Genomic DNA, 24462 nt, shown 5'->3' with positions numbered 1-24462 from the left:
ACAGAATGGAAGTGCCTTATCGGGTGCTTGAAGAGGCAAACCATGTGAGTGCATAGTCACTAGGGGCGTAAATGATACACTAGTGCTCGCAAACTACTCAAGTTTGACTAAAAAAAAATAAACTCGATTCAATAATTATCAAGCCAATCTCGAGCTATTGATCAAGCTAGATTCAAGCTTAGTAATACTTCGTTTGAGCGAGTCACCAATCTTATCAAGCTTTTCCTTTATAATATGTATTTTAACCCCAAGCTTAATCATTGACGTGAGCTTGAGCTTAAGTTTGACTACATACATGCTCAATTGAACTTGAGTATGAAAATTGATAAACGAGCTTAATCGAACTTGAATGGCTCAATTATATGTCAAGCCACGCTTGAGCTTAAGAATAGATATTTAGTTGAGCTCAAGCTGAGTATCAAGCTCCGAATTTCGAGTTAAACTCGAGCTTAAGTTTGCCAATATCAAAGCTTGGCTCAACTCGATTGCACCCTTACAGTCACCCACCAAGAAAATCTCAACATTGGCACTTTGTGGGATTTGAACTCTTTGCCTTATAGCACAGAGTAGTTATCCATTTAGGCAATACCAACTTTTTGAAGGTTTTTTTCGAAGGAGTCAACTTCTCATTAACAATATTAATATCATATATTATATTGTTATATAAATTTAAAATAATTAGTAAAACAAAAATGGCGTTGGATGAAGCATGGAGAAGTGTTAAAAATGTAAATGGTATCTATGCATGAGAAGGAATTGTATGCAACTGTGATTTCACATTATCCTTATCCTTTTCCAATAAGAGAATGACAAATTAGATTTTTTCTCTTGATTTTTAGTCTTTTTAGTTGGATTTGATTTTTTTTTTCAGGAGGAAAAAGGTAAAAATCAGAAGAAAAAATCTGATTTGTCATTCTCCTATCAAGAAGGAATAAAGTTAACGTGAAATTAGAATTTCATACATTCTTTTCTCTTCTATGCAAAAGTGGAGTGGAATGAATGAGACAGTAGTTATCCCAATTCGGCTCCTTTACCATCCAACTTGGTTTGATTCGAAACACTTACCTAATATCACCAAGTAATTAATTAAAATTTAATTTGATCGAAAATAAACATAAAATAAAGCTAGTGTAGCAATAGAGGCAGTATTGGAAAAGCATTCACGTACGGAATTAAGAGATCCAGATTTAGCCAGTATAGCAATTGCAAGCAGAAGCAGGAGAAGGAAAAATATAAACTAAAGTCGTGCCTTTGTAACCTACTTAGGAATAGGATAGGATACGAAGGTGTTAGATGTTTCGGATTAGAATATGTACACCATTACCAGGCTCTACGATCATTCTATAAGCAGGAGAATGTCGATATTTGGGCGACAGAGAGAAAGTAAATTTGGAGATAATGAGGGCAAGGACAATTTTTAACTGAACCATTGCCATGTTTCTGCCTAAGCACAAGCGAGAACCCACTCCAAATGGAATATAGGCTTGAGGGTACTTGCAAGCTTTAGAAACGCCATCACTGAACCTCTCTGGCTTGAAGTCATTCGCATCTGAACCCCAAATCTCAGCGTCCCGATGCAGAGTTGGTATCAGCGTCCACAAGCATGTTCCCTTGGGAATAGTAACATTTCCAAGTTGGATCTCCTCAAGCGCCTCCCTTGACACAAATGCCGCTGGCGGATATAAACGCAGGGCTTCTTGAATCACCATCGTTACCTGCAACCAACACCCTTGTATAATTTGTTAGCTTTAACTTTTAACAGTAGTGAGGAGTGTGAACTGAGATGTGCTCATTAATTTTACTTACAGTTTTCAGGCGGGACACCGAGTCTGCATCTGGCAAACTGCCCCCGCAAACTTGGGCCACTTCTGCTCTAACACGAGATTGCCACTGAGGGTGCAGCGCAAGCAGCATGAGGCACCAGGAGGCGGCAACCGCAGTAGACTCGTGGCCAGCAAAATATATATTCTTGCAGTTATCAACTATGAAGCGCTTGGATGAATCCTCACCAAGACTTTGGTCATTCAATGCCCCTTCCAGTATCAAGTGCAATAGATCCTTCTCTGATGCCTCTTTGCATTTGCTTTCCCGCTCTTTCACTGTTTCCCAGATTAGGGACTCTATCTCTCTCTCCAAACTCAAGATCTCATTTTGCTTCTTCATTGGCAGAAGTCTGCATTTTCAATTGCATGAATGTCTATAAAAGATAAAAGGGTATAAACACCTGTATATCTGGTCAAACTAATGTGAGATTCGTAACTCATTGCCCAAGTATCATCATTCATACCAACTTGTAAGGTATCATCCCTTTTAGCCATTGTATTTCATGGTTTTGTCTACACAAGACCCTGCCTTTACTGAGCTCCTTGGAAATATTTTTAGTTGATCACTCTAGATAACCATTAATCAGTTGTCTAATGTTTTTAACATTAAGGGATATAATGGAAACTTGGAAGGAATGAAAGAGAGGAATAACATCTATATGCAAATTGACAGGAAGATGATTTATCTGAAACTCATGATTAAGACAAGCACGTACGTACCCATAGCCTGGAACTCCGAAAAGAAAGCTTTGCTTGGAAATAGCTGTTTGAAGTTTCCTAAGCTTGGAAAAAATCTCTCTGCCTTTAGAATAAGAGCTCCCAAAACAAGCTCTAGCGATGACATCTGCTGTGAAGCCCCTCAAATCCTCATCCACTCTAATGTCTGCCATCACACCACTTTGGGCCTCAATGCTGTCCTCCCACTTTCTTACAAGAGGTTGCATGGACTCCACCATTAGCTCCACCATTACCTGCTGAATTAAATTTCACTCCATTAATTGCATTGGTTTCATCATTGCTGTTAGTTTTGCACGTGACTTATATTACTCTTAGTGCATACCTTGACCTTGTCCATGAAGAACTCGGGGGCAATTATTTTCCTCTGCTGTGCCCATAGGGGGCCATTGGATCTCAAAATGCCATTGCCGAGCATAGGTGCCAGTCTCTTTGTTATGTAAGAGGGCTTACCTAAATCCAAGCTAATGCATTGGTTCATTTCTTTCACAAGCTCTGCCTGGTTCACATACAAGTGCTGCCTTGTCCCTGTTGAATACGTATATATCGGACCTGCATTTTTACCCAAATTGATTGCTAGACGATCGATGTTCACGTAAATCTTAATAAATACTATGTAGGACAAAATTAATAAAGGTAAAAAGAAATTTCTTATCTTTTACACGCGTCACGTGCGCATGTATGGCCAAAAACTATAAAGCAAAAGAAGAAAGAAAGTGAGGGGTAAATAATTGATTAATGAATGGGGACCAGGTCTGAAACTGAAACACAAAGTTGACTGAAAATCCGCGTCTGCCCCCGCACTGCCAGCTCTGTTCCTGGCAGTTCTAGTTTTAATGCTATTCCCTCAGATTCATGACTTGTTAAACACTAGACCAATCTCCTTCAAAAACTACTACTAATATTATATCTTCGAGTCGTTGTCAGTGTCACCCACCCACTCTGTCTGTGTGTTGTGTAATAAGTTAATTAATTTTCTGTAGAAGAAATTAAAACTAAAATTAGTGCTGGTTTTCTTATTTCTCCACACTGTACAAATTGTGGAGATCCATGTGACACTGTAGAGTAATATACCCCCAAAGAATCTACGCCTCTGTTTCTCTTCTGGGTTGGTAGACAAAGTTTACCCAAAAATGATCCATACAATAATGATGTTGCATGTGATAATTGCAATGGTACAGTGACAAACATTAAGAAAAATGAAAAACAGACAGCAGAGTTGTAAAAGGTGTGTTTGGAGAAATATCCCACTTCATTGGGGGTGGGGGAAGGAAACAAAGAGTTTTGTAGCTTAGTAGTTAAGTAGTTGAAGAGAGGAAGGGTGTTACCGTATTCCTTTCTCCACTGCACGAAATATGGGAAGAGAGAGGAAGTATAGTCGTGGGCAACAATATCGGCATTATTAGGAGTGGAGGTGAGAGCATTCAATTGGATCTTTTGCATCTCAGGGAGGTTGCCGTATATGAGTGAAGGTGATGGACCTTTGATACCCTGCATCCACAGCTTCCTCCTCAGCCTTTCCGACCTGAACCACATGCTATTAAGCAGATGATGAACCAAAAAACAAACCGCTCCCACAACAGCAACACTTATAGACAAAATATGGGACTCGTCCATTTTCTTTTTCCAACTTTAGTTTTTCCTTTAGCTATAGATTATGTATTATTAGAAAGCAGAGGGAGGGAACATGAATGAAGGTGGCGGAAGCAAGAAGATGATAAGCTTCTATTTATAGCAACCAAGTAGGTGGAGTAGAGAGGGGTAATAGACTAATAGACTAATAGCCTATAGAGACATTAAGCTGCAAGAAGCAAAGGGGTAAAGAAGCACGCGCATGACATTTTCACATTCACCCTCCTATTATTCGGCCTCATAAGTTGATTGGACGCATTGGACTGACCTGTGATAGACGTCGACCCCAAGGTTACTGGATTTGGGAGATTGAGGGTCCAGATAGGGACATCACTTAACCCCTTATTTATATAATAATAAATTATGCTGTATATACACCAACTTGTTGCATTTATGTTTTAATCACTACTCAATCACTATTATTGTCTACTTATACGGTTCCCTTGCTTTAATTCCCTGGATCAGTGACGGATTAAAATGGGAATTAGCCACTAGATGAGATGCATGAATTTCTGAGAAATGTATGACGATGGCAACTGTTTTGTAGTACCAGTAATAGGGAGATATTCATTTGTATGGAGAACAAAACAAAAATGAGTGACCCACATGGGATAATGCAATGCCGACAATTGGGGTCAACAGTGAGTGGGTGGATGAATAAGCTAAAAAAGTAATTATAATAACAATAATATTTGGTTGTAGTATAAGAAAATGATTATATAGACAGAAAGAAAGCCTTCTCTGTATCTGTACTGTGCCTGGTTTGGTTCAAAACGGAAATGAAATAATGCAAAATGAGTGGTCCAAAGACGAGGAAGATACGTGGGCGGTCAAAAGAAACTGAAGAGATCTGGGGAGGGGCTGAGGACAACCAGCAGCACCGTCGAATTAGTATAATTCATTTCATAGAAGAATACTCCTACTATATCCTTCCTTTGCCTCAAGGACCACTTCCACCTCAGCCTTTGTACCGATTTCTTCATATCTAAATCCGGCTGTGTGGGGCCTTGCTAGCCATGCACTACCTTTTCCTTTTGCTTAAATAGGAGTAGCAAGCGCTATTAATTTCATGTAATCCCCTAGTAAAGTATTCAATTACACTACTACAAATGTTTTCACTAGTAGGTGGTATTCACCTGCCATAATTTGTAGTAGCAAATTAAGTATTTTTAGGCACTTAAAACGACTTATTTTTAAGTCATTTTATGTTATTTTAATGCATTTTCAGTTTTAGTAGCTTAGATTTAATAATTAGTAAAATAAGCATTTTTATGCATTTTTCTAGTGTTTCGACGATCCATTAGGCCAACGTGGGCCTCGGGAATGACTAATAGACCACTTGAGTGTGCAAGGTGTCATTTCAGGTCAAAAAAATATAAACAATGACTATCACGTCTCGACATAGGCATGCAGTGTCACGACAAAGAACTTTGAAGCCAAAAACGTAATCCCAGGAGGAAATAGGGTGTGTGTGTATTTGTATGCCTAGACCGAACAGGTATCTTAAGTGGTAATCCTTAGTGAAGATGAGACCTAACAGTTATTCTTAACTAAAGGTGGTAAATAACTCAATTAAGGTTAATTAATAACTTAATTATATAATTAGGGATTTAATAGATCATAGGCAGAGAGTTCGCACCGTTGACACTAAGAATAGGAAATTCCATTAGGTTAATTAATTTAATTAGTTTAATTAATATTTTAATTTTGAATCAACACTACTAACTCGTGACTCAAATAGATTAGTAATTATTTTAAAATAAATTTCTTCAATCTACAATCCCTTTGGTACAATCCTCATAATACTTACCAAGTGTTTCATTGTAAACTAACTATATTACAATTTGACGTGTTCGCTTCCAGATATCACAGTTAACTATATATATTTTATTTGTACGATTTTTACTCTAAACGTACATAGGATATATATGCGACAAGTGGTGTTCTCCCATTATTTATTTATTTTTTATTTTTATCTAATATTTTTTATTAAACATGAATTTAAATATTTATTAATATCCCGGCATTCCCATACATTTTTAACTAATATTTTTTAGTTAACATATATTATAAATTTTATCTATAATTTCATATTTAAGATAAACTTAAAATCTAACTAATTTTAATAAATATTTTAAATATTAAAAGAGTATAAAATATTAAATGAATCTAGATATGACTCAGTATATTAAAATATTGATAAATTGAAAAGTAATTAAATTTTATACGGGTTTGTTATGATACTTAGGAAAAGAAAGAGAAATGAATTTCAGTGCATCTATTATTGTACAAGTGCTAGGTATTTATATTAGTACCTAGGAACTATATATGGAAACTAACTAGTCAATAAATTTAAGTTATAGCCTAATTTGCATGCTAAAATACATATTTATATTAATATAGAACAAATCCTAATTTATAGCCTAATTTGCATGTTAAAATACAGATTTAAATTAACATTCCCCTTCAAACTCAAGCTGGTGTTTTAGATTGTAGCTTGAGTTTGGAAACTAAGTCGTGAAATCTGATTGGAAGATGTGTCTTTCATTAAAATATTTGCGATCTGAGATGATAAGGAGACAGAAGCAAGGTGTAGAGTGCCATGAGTAACATGATGTTGTACAAAATGACAGTCAACCTCTATGTATTTTGTACATTTATAAAACACATCATTATAAGTGATCTAAATTGCACTGTGATTATCACAATGTAGAAGTGTAGCAGTAGGAGATGAGAGTCTTATATCTTCAAGTAGTCAGCATAGCCAAAGTAACTTCGAAGTGGCATCAGCAAGAGCATGATATTTGAATTTGGTTCTAGAGTGAGCAAGAACAATCTGTTTCTTACTTCGCCAAGAAATAAAGAAATCACTTAGAAAGTCAAACCATACCAAGCACGTTGAATTTTGCAGACTTGATTGGGAGAATGAGAATACCCTGGTGGAGGATGCATGTAGATTTCCTCCTGTAAATCACCATTGAGAAAAGGCATTCTTGACATCTATCTGATGCAATTTCCAGTGTTTAACTGCAGATATGGCCAATAGACTACAAACAGAAGAGAGACGAGCAAACATTTCCTCATAGTCAACACCATACTTCTGGGTGTATCCTTTGGCCACAAAGTCAAGCTTTATAGCGCTCAACAGATAACAGATCCATCAGAACGGGTCTTGATTTTTTACACCCATTTATAGCCAATTGGTATCTTGTCAGGAAGAAGATCAACTAGATCCCAAGTATGAGTTTTCTCTAATTCCTAAAGTTCATCAGACATTGTTTGTTGCCAAGAAGGAGTAGTGCTAGCCTCACGATAGGATTGGGCCTTATGGAGTGTGACAAGGACAGAAAAAAAATGATAATATTTTAAGCGAGAAGATGGTTCTCTTACCCTATTAGACCGACAAATAACAGAATTAGGAATAGGATTTTTAACTGGTTCAGATTCAATGGATGTAGAAGAGAAAGATGGAAGAGTACTGAGCTCATCAGATGCATTAGAACAGGGGAACAACTCAACAAAGAAGAAAACTTAACATCTTCCCAGAAGGTAACATGTCGAGAGATACGCAATTTGTTGGATATTGTATCCCAACAGCGATAGCCTTTATGCTCAATGTCATACCCAAGAAAACAACAAAGAGTGCACGAGGTTCAAGTTAAGTAAGTTCATGAGGTTGGAAGAGTACAAAGCAAGCACATTCAAAAGTTTCGAAAACTAAATAATTTGGAGAGTTGTGAAGGAGAGAGATCACTAAGAACTTTAGTGGGTATATGATTGATTTTATGGACAGTGGTTAAAGCAGTTTCCCCCCATAATTTTTAGGACATTTGGCTGAAAGAAAGAGGGCCCTAGTGAAATCCAGGATGTGTCTATGTTTACGTTCAGCTCGGCCATTTTGTCAGGAAGTATAGGAACAAGAACATTGAACTTGAGTGTCTTGTTAAGCAAAGAATTGGAGAAGAAATGATTCTTTGTATTCTGCAGCATTATCAGTATGAAAAATTGTTATAATAGAAGAAAATTGAGTTTTGATCATATTAAAAAAATTAATTGAAATAGCAAGTAGTTCAGAACAAATTTTCATAAAGTAAATCCAGGTGAAACGAGAGTAATGATCAATAAAAATAACAAAATATTGAGAACCACTAACAGTTGAAAGAAGGAAAGGACCCCAAATGTCAAAGTGAAAAAGTTCGAAAGGAGATGTAGTAATAGAAGTGCTACTTGTAAAAAACAAAGTTGGCCGTCTAGCAAGTTAACACTCAAGACATACCAATAATTCAAATTTGGTGGATTCTAATAATCCATGAGACACTAAAGGACAAATTTTACTTTCAGAGGCATGACTAAGTCGAAGATGCCACTAAAGAGAAGAAGGTTGCTAGGTGGTGAAAGTAGAGATAGTTTTCTCAGGTAGATATAGTGTGTTATGAATTGTAAATTTATTATTATGGCTTAATATAACATTTGGTATCTGAACTTGACACTTTTTTTTAATTTGATACCTAAACTTGGCATTTTTTTTTTATTTTGGTGTCTAAAATTTTTTTAGGTTCAATTTGGTACCTAAATTTATTAAATGTTATACAAATTACGCATAATATTAACAGTGCTAATTTTTTATGCTACAAAATGTTATCAATACTAGAGGAAATTCATGTTAAAAATAGATATTAAGTTATACTTAACAATTAATACTAAATAAGGGAAAAAAAGATTTTAAAACCCCAAATTAAAAGAAATTCATTATTTTCAATTAATAAAATAATTAATTAATTAATTAAAACTAAAAGTAATTGAACATATAAAATACAAAAAAATATCATATCATCATGGGATATCGGTCATACATTGATTATTTTCACACCTCATAAAAATAACATTTTTAATATATTGGAATAATTTACAAAATGTTTGACAAGCACCAAATCGAACAAAAAAAATTAGGTACCAAATTAGGAAAAAGAGTCAAGTTCAGGCATCAAATTGGCCCCAAAAAAAGATTAAATACCATCTTAAAAAAAAGTGTCAAATTTAGGTACTAAATTAGAAAAAAAAAAGTCAAGTTTAGATACTAAACTGAACAAAAAAAAATTTTAAATATCAAATTAGAAAAAAGTGTTAAGTTCAAGTACCAATTATCTAATATATAAAGTGTATATTTCACCTATAAATCATACGAGTATGCAAACTAGTATACATAAATATAGGGAGGCATTTGACACCTCGCAAGCATAAAGGACTTAAAAATAACCAAATATATTTATACATACATAGCTGGCAAAACGACAAATGGATGAGGAGCTTTAGAAGGCGAGGTGTGTATAGCGTGGATGTCATTTTCTTATCCAATGAAGGGTTGTCAATCTTACATTAGTGAGGAATTCTCCTTTTTTTTCTTTGGTATATAAACACATATGGCTAAGTTATAGAAGATTAAAATGACAAATTTTGTTACTGTTGAGGGATTAATTTGTTGGTTTTTTTAATTTTAGATTAAATTAATAAAATATGTAAATATTAGAAGACTAAACTTATGATCAGACCAATAAAAAACTCATATTATACTTTCATTGTTGAGTTAACGGTAATTGATGGAGAAGTGACTAAATTATTCGAATTTAAAAACTTTAGTAACTAAATCCAAAGAAGTAATAATTAGGTAACAAAAAACAAAAACCAAGTGCATAGTTGGGTGTATCTGGTAAATGAAACTTGATTCTTTAAAGGGAAAGTGAAAAAAATACGTCAGTTTGCTACAAGTTTAATCTGATTATTCAATGTTGTGTTTAGTAATAGTATTGATCAGATAATGAAACAAAAACGAAAAACAGAGAAGTAAAGAGATTTTACACACAGTCATTTATTAACGCAGTTTGAAAATAACTCTATTCTACAATGTCTCGCTCAGTGAATAATTTTTATTCAACAATCTTCTGAATCACTTATTAGTTTAAGCCCAATATACTCTTGCACAAAATAATAATTATAGCCCCCAGTACCGACCCTAATTATTACAAATTACTCACCCGAAAAACCTCACTTACATCAAATATAAACTTTCCAATAAAAGTCTTAACACCTGAGTGCAAAAATACTAAATAAAATATACACAAATAACCAGCTCAAAGCACTCCAAAATACGCCTACAAATGTGCGGCATAACAGCCTATTTATAAATCAAGATAAACTTGACTTTTTGTAGGCCACATATATTCAAAAATATTTATTAATAAAGTTCCAAGTCAAATAGAATAAACCTCCTTAAAAATAGCCACAAAACATGTTCTTGAGATTGAGAAAGACTCTCACCATAATCCGAGTCGAATTCAGACTCTTAGACACATTTAAATTCTTCACAGATACACACCACTTCAATTTTGGCTTTAACTACTGGAATGAGAACATCTAAGAAGTGTATTTGCTTATTAAAACAACATCCAATAAGGCTCACTATGTCCAAGCTGTCTTGTGTCTTGACTGGCCAAGTCTTTAACTGATCATGTCACTTAACAAACATTGTTGGACAACATTAGCTCTAATAGAAAGTTATAAATCTCTCTATTTGGTTTGTGTTTTCTTACGTATTAATATTTGATACTTTTGACATTATAACCTATAAATTTTTTGAAATAAAAGTTTTATCACATGAGTCGTGACTATCTATATTTGTTTATATAAGTCTAAATGTGTTGGTTAGTAAATAAATCTTAATACTTTGGACATTATGTTTTAATGATGTTTAGTTGTGTTTACGTGTGTTAAATTGATATTTTGTATATGTGTAATATTTGGGTATGTTTTAAATACAATTAGGTAAGATTTAAATGTTTGAAAATGTACATTTTAAGTCATTTGGCCTTAAGTCTCGAGACTATTAAAACAAATTTTATTTAAATTTTGCATTCAAGAGCCTAAGGACTCGAAACATATTTGTAATAATCTTGAGACAATTGTTTCTAAGTCTCGAGACAAGTGACCTTTGCCTTGGAACAAGAAAACATAAAAGATAAATAGATTTTGCCCTACTCCAAGTCTCAAGATAAGAACCTCTTGTCTCTAAACATTCAAACATCAAAACAAAAATAGAAAAACAAGAGAGCTTAATCTCAAAACCTAGTTTCGAGACATAAAGAATTTTGTCTCGAGGCACAATCGTACATCTCAAGACATTCTAACTTCAAAACTAAAAGCCTTAAAATAAGTTATGATCAAGTCTCAAGATATAGAGATCCCTGTCTTGAGACATAAATTTAAAATTTGACAATTGAGTTAGAATTTGTATATTAAAATTATTTTGATGATTGAATTAATTGTATTTGTGTTACATTAGCTTAAGTTGCTTCACAACTTAATATGACATCACACATTCGGAACCAACAATCGGGTTGAATATGGAGTCTTATATGCATGCATGCGTACTTTCCATTCACCCTTTCGTACTTCCTTAGATTCTTCTGTATTGTCGATTCGAACAACGGATCTTGTGGATGCTGCTAAAGTTAATGAACGTGAGATGTCTTATGTGGAGTAACCTTGAAAATATCATCTTTCTTTATATGCTCAAATGGTATGCATATATTTCCTCGGGAAACCCATCCTCACTAACAAAAGCTTCATCAACATCCTACTGAAAGCAGCCAAAAAGGCGAATCTCATGTTCAACACTAGGACACTATTCGTCGCTTTCACATATTCTCTCTTCATAGTCTTAATTTTCCTTTCTGCATAATGCAATCTCCTTAAATTCTTTAATAGAAAAGGTCTCTTTTTTTTTTTTATTGTGGCCATTAACATTACCTCAGCAGTTTGAAGTCCAGATTTCATCATAGGACACCTCTGCATCAGTATTAAATTAAACTGAAAAGTTATGTATTGAAGAATTAAAGGCTGAAAATTTAAATTATAAAATTACCTAACATACTTCTTAAGAAGATTGCAAGTTAATGAGCATTTTAAGCTTCGCTTTGCATAACACAACATAGATCAAATTAAAATATTCAAACAGAAGGCAGGGACAAAGGTGAAAATTAAACTAAAAATGTCGGATATAATCCTCTAATCAGTCACAAACTAACTAATGCATCAAGAAAGAAAGTAGTAAAAAACCTGGTTAGCTTAACACCCACGATCGATTTGACATGGAAAATAACAACTTCTATCTTCAATATACACACTGAAATAAGAAACCAACTTTATGCAAAATTAAAGCACAAGTAATACATCTTAAAACAAATCAATCTATCAAAGAAACATGCTAACCACATATCTAAGAATCCAGATACCCAAAAACAACTCTATAACCATAAGCAACGCATCCTAAAAAGGTTGTAAAAATCACTTCAAAGTTCTATCTCAAGCAAAGAAAAAAAACAGAGAAGATTCAAAATAGCTACGTTACTCGTTACTCGGACTCGGGTGTGAGTATCAAATACGGGTACAGTTAGTTTTTCTCTATATTGGAAGGATCCTTGGAGGTCATATCCCAATATCCATGTGTCAGACACAAGTGTTAGATATGGGTACTTCATGATTCATGAAAAATGAAAAGTCCGAGCAGCATAGCAAAATAGTCTTTAATTAATAAAGATTAACAATATTTATTATTGTCAAATGATTTTTTCTCGATCTTCAACTAATACCCAAAACTTTAAATCAAGAATTAAATCAAATTACATCAAGTAAAGATGATAATACCTTGAAATGAACCCTGAGACTAGAACCCTTGCCTTACAGGCTGCACAAAATGAAATTGAATCATTGTTAAAATATTAGCACTACACTATGAATCCCAACCCACTAAACAAAATTTAAGCACGCAAAAAGGAAGTTTCACCAACTGTCTTAATCAACCAATATCTGTCATTTATTTGCCTTTTAATAAAATTCCAGAATTCAATTACTTAAAGGTTTGGGCATAATGATATATCTGGGTTGGTTTCTTCTTGTTGATTCTTTATATCGTGTTAGCAGAGGTACTTTGTCGAATAATTGGCATGCCTCTGCAAGTTGACAAATACTCATGTAGAGTGATCTACATTTGACCATTATTTGCTATGTTAACACCCCTTTTTGTTTAAAAGGAATGGGCTAAAGATATCAACCAAATGATGAGTTATAATTATTAAAAAATTACATCAAGAAAGCTTAAATGCATCCAAAATCTAACAATATTAAATCATTAGTTAAAAACCCAGAAAAAGCTTTAAGTTTCTTAACAATTTCCAATCAATAAACATAAACATATAAAGCTTAAAGATCTTCTCAAGCCCTTGAGATTCAACTTAGAAAGATAATACGAAATGTATGCAAACAACTAAAATCAACTTAGAATTGAAACCCAACTATAAAAAAAAAGCGCAACATACCTGCAAGAATGGTGTAGGACAGCATCAAGGACATGGCTGATTCAAGAGGATATGGTGACTAACGCAAGAAAAAGGAGTGGCTGGGTTGGTGGTGGAAGATGTTAGAAATGTAAGGGCAAAATGGGTTTTTTATTACAGTCATCGTCGAATGACTTATTCAGTGGAGCACCAGTCACGCAACCAAACATGCCATTAGTTCTGCAAATCCAACTAACCATAAGAAAAGCTTATTGATAGGAATGAGCAGGATGTCTGTATTGAGAAGATCGGTGCTGGTATGATCTTGTTGCAGAGCTTCCTGAGAGTGTCACTGATAACGACATTGCAAGGAGGTCAGCAGAAATTAAATTGGAATCTGATACTACTAATGGAGCAGAAAATATCAATGACTAGTGAAAACTGAAAGACAGTTCATGCCGTGCGGTAGATGTTCAAGATATCACAGATAAATTTGATGTAGAGGAAGCTAATGGAAGGTCGAAAAGATCAGCTGAATAGAGTCAACAGAGTTGAAACATATAACCAGAGAAATGATGGAAAATTAGTCTGTTAGCTGTAGGAAGCCTCAAACTGAAGACATACAAAATCCACCACAAGAGCAGAGGTGGATTTTATGACCATAATAAGGAGAAGAGGAATAAAAAGCTGACACAATGATGCAGGAATGCCTGCTGAAAAGAAGAAAATTAGAGCAATGCAGACACATTCCTAACGAGGGGAAGGCATAAATAGCTTCCATAGATGTGAATATTTTTGTCAAAAGGATCGTCCAACGAAAACCAAAATCTGTTTAAGAATTCCCAAAAAGCTACTTACGAATCTTTCGCAACCTGCTAATACAAGGAAACTCCAAAATCTTCAACCACAAAGAAGGTTTCATCAATTATCTCCCTTACCTGCTACGCTCGTAAGTCATGGCCCTCAAGACCATCACCAAGAGCAGCAGGGACATCACCGCTAAAACTTCAGGTGGAATCCCTTCTGCTGGCAGTACGCTGACACATCCCAAACGTCAGTTAGCACAACCAGTACCTTGACCAAATCTGAAAATGAGAAGTTCCCTGCCAAAATGGAGAAATGTGAAGGCATCCGAGACCAATAAACTAGAATTAGCAGGCCTGAATGAGAAGCAGCAAGAAATTTTGATTAAAAGCAGCAAAATGACAAAGACAAGTTTCAGCAACACCTGGGGATTCTTCCAGTATAGTTCCAGTGAAGTCTAGTTTGTATAATAAGGCAACAAAGAAACGTAGCATAGTTCCACTGGAATCAAATCCATTTCTCCATAAAGGTTCAGGATTGGTACAATCAGTGTACAAAAAGTCCACCTCAATTGGAAAACACTGATAATTCTTTTGATCAGGCTAACATTCCTTTTGATATGCATCATAAAACCATCCTTTTGAGCTAGGAGCTCTCCCTTTGTCTCTATTGAGATTCTCAATGAAAATGTGATAATGTGAATTCATCTAATCACAAACAAATCTAAAATATGCTCTCACACGCACACACACTCTCTCAGAGATACCAAGTAAGATTGTATTTGTAGCAAAAAATAAGGAAAATTTCACATGACGTTTAATTCGACAAGCATCAATAGCAAATATGCAGTTGAATATATATATATATATATATATATCACGTTAAACCCAAGAAGAAACTCCACCAAATAAACCTTAATTAGCTTTTCCAGGCATCCTGACTGATGATTAGTGTTATTACTCAACTCAATGACAAATAATAAGCAGTTCTAATACAATTTTCGGGATAGAGTTAATAGAGAAGTCAAACAAGGCACAAAGCTATTGTATCAAACTTTCAAATATATTTGAGAGATCTCCTCGAATACAAGAATAGCTAAACCATCACAAAAACAGATGCGCAAAACAGATCAGTTCCAGGGTGACAAACTGAATGAAACCCTTCACCCTGCATAATATCTAAGTTGATCTCCATGACAATGACTGCTGCCCTGGCATTTGAGAAGGTCCTGAAAATTGCTGTCCACCTGCCATTTGTGGAGAACCTGATGACTGCCATCCACCCATCTCAGCATGTCCGGAGGGTGACCGTGGTGACTGTCCAAAAGGTCGAGGTTGACGCCCAGGGAATCTCCACCTATTTTCATTTAAAACTCTATCAAGTTCTTCAGTCCTCCCAACTTTCCCAAAAGCTCCACGCACGAAATCCTGCAATGCAGGAGTAACACCGATGGAATACTTCATCATCTGGTCCAGTACATCTAGGCTTTTGTCTAGCTCATCAGCATTGCAAAGCCCTCTGACTACAACATCATAAATAGAGGCATCAGGTTTAGGCTCTTTCTCCCCCATTTTCGTCAAAAGTGTGGCTGCTTCCAAGTTCTTACCATTCTTTAGAAATTCACTGAAAACCCTGGTTCCAAAACTGGCAACCACCCTCAAACCAGTCTCGACCATCTTGGTAAAAGACCGCAGAGCATCATCAACCCGCTCTGCTTTCAAGTATGCGTCAATCATGATTCTATACATTGGAACATCTGGTGACAAAGACTTGCCACACAATTCTTGAAAAAACTTCTCCGCCTCAGATAGCATCCCATGTTCACAAAACCTTGTAATAATATTATTATAACCAGCCACGTCCATAGCAAAAGGCTTGGATCCAGGCTTCGTTCCTACCTTCTTAAATGTTTTAATAGCCTCCTCAATGTTCCCCAACTTGAAACACTCATTCACCATGATATTGAAAGTATCTGAATTCACCGCCTGTGTGTTAGGAGGGGTATGATTATCCAACATATCTTCGAACAAGGTCCAAGCTTCTTTGGTCTTCCCATGTTTAAGCAAAACCTCCAAAAGGGTATTACAAGTGGGAGGAGGCATCTTAAATTTCCTATCCAACAGCGACTTATACGACTCCATGGCCTCCTTATCTTTTCCCTGATTAAACCACCATTCCATAAACGTAGCATTGACAACCCCGTCATAAACCAAACAACGCTCTTTCAACTCATCAAACAACTCATTGGCTTTGTCCAAATTCCCCAAATTCAAAAACCCTGATATAAGGTTGTTGAAAACCAAAGAGTCGGCACCGTGCCCTTTATTCAACATCTCCCTCAGCAGATCCACAGCTTCCCCTATCCTCCCAGCATCGATCAAGCCCTTGGTCAAGTGCCTATACGTCACCGGAGAGGGGTTAAAAGGTGCCTTCTCCAAAATCTCGTGGTAAACTTGGATAGCAATATCAACTTCACCCCTATCGCAATGGGTATTAATCAAATTGTTGTAAGAGACAACATTTGGAACAAGATCAGACTGCTTAAAGAAAAAATGAAAAAGAGCAATTGCCTCGTTGAAGCGTTTGTTGCGGTACATGGCCGCTATGATAGCGTTACAAGTGAAGACGGTGGGACGAGTAGAGGAGAACACGGAGGAGCGAGCAAGGAGAGAGGCGGCGTCTAGGTCGGAGGCGCGGATAAGCGACTGAACACGGTTGTGAAGGTTAAGGCGATGGCCAACGAGGGCTGAGGTGCTGTCTGGAAGTCTTGGGGCATTAGGGTCACGAGTGGGAGGGGCAGAGGGGGCAGAGGCACGAAGGGCATGAATCGGGGGCTCAATTCGCAAACGGCGCTTGCGCCGGCGGCGTTCAGCAGCGGCTTCTTCTGCTGAAGTGAAGGCGTAGGAGCGTTGTGGTGGGGGAGGGGGAGGGGTGGGAGGACCTTGGATTGGATTTTCGGAAGTCGGGTTAAGCGCTACATTGTGGAAGAAGTGGGTGAGGAGAAGGGAAGCGGCGGGCTTGGGAGGGTCTCGGTTGATGGAGCGGAGGAGGAGGAGGCGGAAAAGGGACATAGTCGAAATGAAAATGAGAGAAACAAAAATATGCTAAAACCCTATACAGAAACAAGTGCTGCTAAAATCTTAAACCTTGTGCACTTGCTGTCTGATCTTTAATACCCAACTATTCTTTTTAAGGGTAAATTACAGCAAGAGTTACTGAATTTTGATGTAAGTAACAAAATAGTCACTCTAATTTTAATCCAGTCATCTAACTTTTGAAACTTTTGAAAAATAACAAATCAATCACTAACGTTATTAAAAAGTGACAAATCAATCACTAACGTTATTAAAAAGTGACTAATCAATCACTCATTAACATTTTTCGTCATAGTTTTAACGTGACTATTAACGTGGCCAGTTAACTTGTCACGTTGGATGAGGCAAAGTTGAGTGATTTTTTTCGTCTTTATTTTTTTAATTAATGGCCCAATATTTTTTACTTTTTGCATAAATAGCCTAATATGTTTATACTTCTTCTCTATCCCAAGAATCTCGTCGTTGACACTTCCACATAACCATCTTTGGCGTAACCATTATTGACCTCCAAACCACCACCCTATCTTCTCTCTTTTTTTTTTCTTTTTCAACCCCCCAATAAAGGAGCCACCACGGTTGGGATCCGATTTTCTTTTTCTGCTGCGCAAAGCCATAAACTCTAAAAAAGCTAGATTGAAATAGGATTGGAGACAATTTGGGGTCAAACTATCAATATCCATAACCAAACTGGTGAAGAGAAAATCCTCCAAAGCAACATTATCAAGTCTGGGATATGATATGATATGATATGATATGATATGATATAAACAGAAGGGTGGTCGATTAAGCTAAACAACACTAACTTCATTGCCAACATTATCAAGTTGCATAAAACAAAATCAGAAGCAAAATAAATGGAACATCCAGACAAACCAAACAATCAATTGAACCCATGATTTTTGGGAACAAAGGAAGTGGTTCCTCCAAAGGGACAACCAAATACCGACAAGTGAAATTCTAGGTCGGGTTAATGAATTAATTCACTTGTGACGTTCATGGTGTGATTTACCTAAATCTTGAGTTAGTTACTGACCATGCGTATGCAACTCATGTGCTTTAATATAAGTGGAGGCTTATGCTCTAAAAATAATCGAGCTCATAGCCGGTATGTTGGATACATGATTTGTATATGGCATGGTTTTACTAACAACAATAGAATTTATAGTTCAATTAAAGAATTAATGATATCCTTTCATTGGCATTATGATGATTGATAAATAAAGAATACGGCCACGAGTTGCTTGTTCTTGAATGAGTAATTTATCACAGTTATTTGTTGACAGTGGTCATATTAATCATTAAAAAGACATAATGGTGACAATGAGATAAAATAATATTGTATTGAGTGAACGAATTTAACTCAAATGAATCAAAGATATCATATGAGGGTAGCACACACATAACGAAGTCATTGGACAAAACAGCTGAATGAATTGTTTTCGTAAAGAGTATACAATACGGAGTTTTCAATCATGCTACTTCTTGTAGACTGACTCCATGATTAAGTAATTGTGAATTATCAAAACGATGTTTCTAGACATAATTGCAATTACTAGAGCCTAATTGTATATGTTCGATTAGTCCCTTCGCTAGCTTAACAAAAGCTCGATCGAGCTGCATTTGAATCAGAAGAAAATTCTACGACATTGGAAATAATTTAATTGAGTCAATTTATTCAATCTGGAATTAAATTAGATGGTCATGAGAATTGTTCAATTAGAGAATTTGATTAAAGAATTTTCTTGATAAATTAATTTGGAAAATCTAAGTGATTTTTAGGAAAATTAATTTTGATCAATTAAAATTAAATTAATCAAATTAATTAAAATTAATATGATATTTTTGAAAATTAATTTTCAAGTCAGACAATTGGCCCAATGGGTAATTAAACTTGAAAATTAGATCTCAGATTGTAAATTAGGTCCCAGAGCCCAAAACCGAGACCAAGACCAAGACCCAAAAACTGGTTAAACCAGACCCGGTATGTGAAATCGGACTGACAATCCAACCGGTGGCTAGACCAAACCTATCGGGTCGTTACTGACCCGGACCGAACCGGTAATAATCGAACTGGCTCGAGGTGTCGTAAAGGTGTTGCACCTGCATCACTGAACATAACGGTGTCGGCGGCTCCAACAGCGACATTCCGGTGGCCGACGGTGTTTGGTCTTCGGTGGTTAAGCAGTGAAAGAGTTACACTCCTACTAGGACTCTACCAGAGAATTTGATTTTAGATTAACTATTCCAAATATAATATTATTTTAATAGTTTAATATTAAATTTAACTTAATACCTATCTTAATATTTAATTTAATTTAATGTCTATCTTATAGATAAATATTCTATTATTTTAATAATATTTAATATTAAATTTAATCTAATATTTAAATTTAATGCTAAAGTGATTAAGTTTAATCATAGTTGAACTCTCTAAACTCTTCCTATATAAAGAGAGTATTAAGTCATTATTTTACATACACTTGAATCAAGAGAAAATTGTAGAGAGAAAATTCTCTAATTTTTTTATTTACAAATTAACTAAAAAGTTTAGATAAATTATGAAATTACCCTATTGGTAATTGTTGTGAAAAAAATTTTGATTCGGAGCGAGTCCACACTCGACAGACGTGAGCTTGAGGATAGCGGAGAAGAGTACTCGGACAAAGTGCTAATCCTAGACAAATCGAAAAGATACAATTTTGATTAAGTGTTTATTACTTTAGATATCACAACTAATATTTTATTTTGGAAAAAAAAATTAAAACTCTATTGTCCCTAAATGCTGCGTTTTCCAAACCCGTTTTCTCCAACACTTACACCTTAGGTGTTCTCCATGTTTATCATCCTGGAAGACTACCAAAAAGCCATAACATCTTTTAGATATGGTCTTAATCTCGTTTACCATGATGCCATGATGTCTTTCAACCATGGTCTTACTCATTTTTGTCATGATGTCATAACATCTTTCAGCTATGGTCTTACTCAGTTTAGGCATATAGCCTCTGATCGGTTCCATGGCCTCGTCATGATCTTTCTCTTCCTATTTCATTCATTCCATTCTTTCGTTCCACTATTCCTAACCTTGATGTTTAAACACAGCAGTATCTTATTTGCAAGGTTCGGAGCTTCGCACATCATGTTTTGCACTCAGCAAAACCTTATGATGGTATCTAACAAAACCATCCATTTTTCCCGTTCCTAACTCTACCTAACCTATGGTTAGTCACCCCTTACATAATATGCATGCATTAATCATACATATCATGCAGAACATTAGTAAGTAATGCACTACGCTAAATAATCATTCATCAATCACCTAATATTACGATCAACAATAACATGGCAATTTCTCATAACTGCATATAACATTAAAGGACGAAGTGCAAATACTTATCTTGTTTTCCCATCCTTGACAGCTTAGCTAATCCAAAAGCAATAACTTCTTTCATTCTAGCGGCTAAACATGACAACCATGTTGTGGTTAAACCAATTGTGGTAAATTTTTAGAAACACAGAATCTTAAATTATACAGAATCTTTGAAAGCCTTGTTCTACTTCTTTCCTCAGTTCTTAAACATAGAGGAATATAAGAAAACTTACCAGTTCCTCAATTTCTCCACCACTAGGTTTAGATTCACGCATTTGTTCCGACATACAAAGATTTTTTCACTCGCATTCCCTTTCTCTTTAGAATGATTGAAGGAGATTATGTTAGAGGGAAGTAAAGACTTACAAATGAAATTGAGAGAATTTTGTCTCCATTCTCGCCTACATATATACTCCTTAGGCATGGTCTTCACGGGCCCTTCCCACCATCCATTCTTAATTATTTTGTCTCCCACTTTGGACCCAATCAGTTCCATTCCAATCGAACTAGAATTAAAATCCAACTATTCACATTTCAATCTCTAAATTTTCTAATCTTCTACCAGAGACCGACAATTTCTTATTCCGTTAAACTGAATCCTAGTTTTCCAAACCCCCGAGTCAATTTGGGCAACTGAGTGTTACACACTTGTTTTGTGTTTTGAAAGGTAAGTTCTTGTGGAACTTCTACCCTTACTTGTTAAATAGGTTTGCTTGTGTTTATTTTCATTATATCTATGTTTGAACATAGTTAAGGTTTTGGTGTAAATTGGCTTACATGGCTAGTAAATGTGATTAAATTGAAATGAAATAAGATAAGTGATTGACATTATATATGTTGATATAACTAGGGGAATGTCAAAGATCATTGAATGTATGTATAATTCATGTTCAGATTCAGTCAACAGAACTCAAAAATTGATATGTGACAGTATAGGGTATGTATATGCAAATATGAATGATTGATGCCCAGGTGAACTTAGTAAAAGGCTAGGATACAATTGACACGCCAATAGTATCAATTACGTACTTGTGTACGAGATAGTTGATGATATGAATATTATGATAGGTTATTTCGGGATCTAGCATTTGTTGCGAACCATCGAGTATTCATTGTCTCCATGGAGACTTTGGTGTGGTGGAAGGATATATTTAAATATGTTTACACATTTGAAGCATACAGGCTTTGCACTTCAATGCCTTAGTGTGGTGTAGTTTACCCATGTGTCCGAGTCTGTTTTACTAGAGTTCATTAGACGAAACATTGAAATTGAATCTTGAAATTGGAAAATAAAATGAATCGAATTTGATAAACTAATTTGATACATGATTCACATGAAATGGTATAAACTTATGAATTGATAGTAGAATATGGCTTTGAGATAAGTAGATGTGACTTGGTACAAATTTATGATGCTTTGAGCTATGTTATAATGTTTGATGCACATAAATGCTTATGTTTCTTATGCTCACTTTGTTGTGACATTAAGTTCCATGTTATAGCTAAATGTATGCCAAAACCTTTGGTAGTTAAATGTCCACCTATGAGCAATGTAAGTGCTGTCATTTCCACTTGAATTTACTAGGCATTTAATACTTACCTATTGTTATTCTTTCTACATATAGATCTCCAACTTATGGAACTTTCCAAGACGGATCAATGCGGATAACACACTGTTATCAAGAAATGTTCATTTTGGTTCCTAATATTGTGGCATGTATATAAAGTCATTTTGTTATATAAATTATTATCCTCAATGTGAATGTCAATATTGTGTTTATGGCTAAGATTATGTTTGCATGTTAAGCTTGATATATGGCTTAGTTTTCTCTAGTTTGATAATGCTAATGCCATTTGGATTCTTGAATTCAAGGGTTACATAGACCTTATGTGTTTGAACTTGGAAATGTGGTAACTTGGTATGTTAAGGTTGGTAAATGGCTTGGATATGTCTAGACTTTGATCATGAGTTTTGTGCCATTTGAGCATTTGATTTCAAAAGTGTGATAAGTTTAATTTGGTATAACTTGGCATGATATGATGATGTGATGAAATTGGAATGAAATTTTATTGTGATGTTTGTCATTATAGGTCACAAAATTTGGCATATTATGTGAAATGATATATTGAAACCAAAAAGGATTGAAATTGTTGTATTTTGCCTACAAAGTCACAACACCGCCTCATGGATGTCAGGAAACCACATTTTAACATTATGGCATCCCCTGTTTGAGGTCGCGATGCTAACTTGATAAAGTTTGGAAAATTTACATTTTAGTCCTCAAGTTGCGATTGTTGAAACCATTTTTTTAAAGGGGTTTGAAAAACGGGGTTCGAGTTTTTGAAAAATGAAAATAGGAGTCGCCACCAACCTTTTTAGGTGTGATTGGATCACCTTTATAAAACATTTTGGTCTACGAAATTCAAGAAAACTGGTTCGGGAGTCGGTTACACACAAGGAAGGATTAGCACCCTCGTAACACCCAAAATTGGTACCGAATTGATTATTTATTGTCCTAATGTCGAAAATTTGAAAAGATTTTAAAACTTGAACAATTTAAAGTTGAAACTTAAGATTCATTTGTTCCGAAAGTATTCAAACATTACATCCAGCATGTTAGGACACGATGTTTTAAATCCTCGTAACTAAAATTATCTCATGATTTTGAAAATTTATTAAAAGGATATTTGGTTATTTAGTCAAACGAAAAATTGCAACCCAACATGTTAGGGCACTATTTCCTGAATTTCTAAACACCAAACATTGCCTTATTTAAGAAAAAAATTTTCAATTAAATGAAATATATATTTTAAAACAATGAATAATATAGAATTTAATAAAAAAATAGTTTGATATAATACTAAAATTATTAAAAAAATAAAATATAAAAGAGAATTAAAAATCAAGGAAATAGGGATTAAATCAAAATAAAAAAAGGTTGAAAACGAAGATGAACAAAGAATAAATAAGAACAAACCGTAGAAAATAAGAACGCAAGAGGGAGAGAAATTTGAGTGAATGCTCTTAAGAATTCTTATTGCTTCCCAAAACTCAAGTGTAGTCAAGTTGTTTTACAATGAGGGGAGAGGCCTCTATTTATAGTTAAGCCTCCCCAAATCCAACGGTACAGATCAATTACATCAACGGTTAAGATTAAAAGGTATCTACAAATTAAATCTCTAATATTACAAAATCATATCTTCTAAGATTGCATATCATATCTAAGATTGCAATCATATCTAAGATTGTATCATATCTAAGATTGCATATAATTGAAGATTATATTTCCATATGAGTCAAGCTTGTAGATGGACCTTAAATCTTTTCAAGTAATGGGTCATTCCGATCGGGCCAAATTATATTTGTAATTCTGGACTGAACTTGGACTTCGTTTTTTTGGGGGGGGTTTATTATATTTTTGTTTTTGGACTTATTTCTGGGCCCAGGCAAAATTGAGTGTCTCATAATGCCCTCTTTACTCATTCTTTGTATAACAGAATAGAGCAAAGACTATAAAAGGACCAATTTTGCCCGGGCTCGCCGAGTCTTGAGTTCTTGATCTTTGATCTTCTTTAAATGGCCTCTTGACGGCTTCAATCTGCTTCACTGCAACTCAGGAAGGCAATATCGGCTATCTTTGATCTGCTCCCCGTCTAATACAGAGACGCCAAATCTG

The 24462-nt window shown here is 35.1% G+C and overlaps 2 protein-coding genes and 1 long non-coding RNA gene across 5 annotated transcripts; all 3 read right to left on the bottom strand.

Annotated features, from left to right (window-relative positions):
* Positions 1–1148: 1148 nt before the first annotated feature.
* LOC108457860 (cytochrome P450 714A1) lies at positions 1149–4421 on the bottom strand. Of its 2 annotated transcripts, none has more exons than XM_053027109.1 (5): positions 3887–4421; positions 2884–3110; positions 2544–2797; positions 1807–2173; positions 1149–1715 (listed from the first exon to the last, which is right to left on the bottom strand). In XM_053027109.1, the coding sequence occupies exons 1-5, from the start codon at positions 4173–4175 to the stop codon at positions 1290–1292; spliced, it is 1563 nt and encodes a 520-aa protein (XP_052883069.1). In that variant the 5' UTR covers positions 4176–4421; the 3' UTR covers positions 1149–1289. The 2 variants fall into 2 exon arrangements, with proteins under 2 accessions (XP_052883069.1, XP_052883070.1); XM_053027110.1 differs by having other exon boundaries at positions 2544–2794.
* A 7050-nt stretch (positions 4422–11471) lies between these two features.
* LOC128291880 (uncharacterized) lies at positions 11472–13654 on the bottom strand. 2 transcript variants are annotated; one of them, XR_008281851.1, is made up of 3 exons: positions 13562–13634; positions 12891–12930; positions 12208–12369 (listed from the first exon to the last, which is right to left on the bottom strand). It is a non-coding gene; the product is annotated as an uncharacterized LOC128291880 (long non-coding RNA). The 2 variants fall into 2 exon arrangements; XR_008281852.1 differs by lacking the exons at positions 12208–12369; positions 12891–12930 and adding an exon at positions 11472–12032 and having other exon boundaries at positions 13562–13654.
* Positions 13655–15241: 1587 nt separating this feature from the next.
* On the bottom strand, positions 15242–17481 carry LOC108460912 (pentatricopeptide repeat-containing protein At1g10270). Its single transcript, XM_017760615.2, has one exon. The coding sequence runs from the start codon at positions 17392–17394 to the stop codon at positions 15502–15504; it is 1893 nt and encodes a 630-aa protein (XP_017616104.1). The 5' UTR covers positions 17395–17481; the 3' UTR covers positions 15242–15501.
* Positions 17482–24462: the final 6981 nt, after the last annotated feature.

This window comes from Gossypium arboreum, chromosome 4 (assembly GCF_025698485.1).
Source record: "Gossypium arboreum isolate Shixiya-1 chromosome 4, ASM2569848v2, whole genome shotgun sequence".
NCBI lineage: Eukaryota > Viridiplantae > Streptophyta > Magnoliopsida > Malvales > Malvaceae > Gossypium > Gossypium arboreum.
The sequence above is the reverse complement of the archived record's forward strand: the minus strand, read 5'-3'. Positions and strand labels throughout refer to the sequence as shown.

Coding starts and splice junctions, on each gene's coding strand:
- LOC108457860 (XM_053027109.1), bottom strand. CDS start 4,175: ATGGACGAGTCCCATATTTTGTCTATAAGTGTTGCTGTTGTGGGAGCG. Junction 3,111..3,886: donor GCAGTGGAGAAAGGAATACG/GTAACACCCTTC, acceptor GTAAAAATGCAG/GTCCGATATATACGTATTCA. Junction 1,716..1,806: donor CGGTGTCCCGCCTGAAAACT/GTAAGTAAAATT, acceptor TGTTGGTTGCAG/GTAACGATGGTGATTCAAGA.
- LOC108460912 (XM_017760615.2), bottom strand. CDS start 17,394: ATGTCCCTTTTCCGCCTCCTCCTCCTCCGCTCCATCAACCGAGACCCT.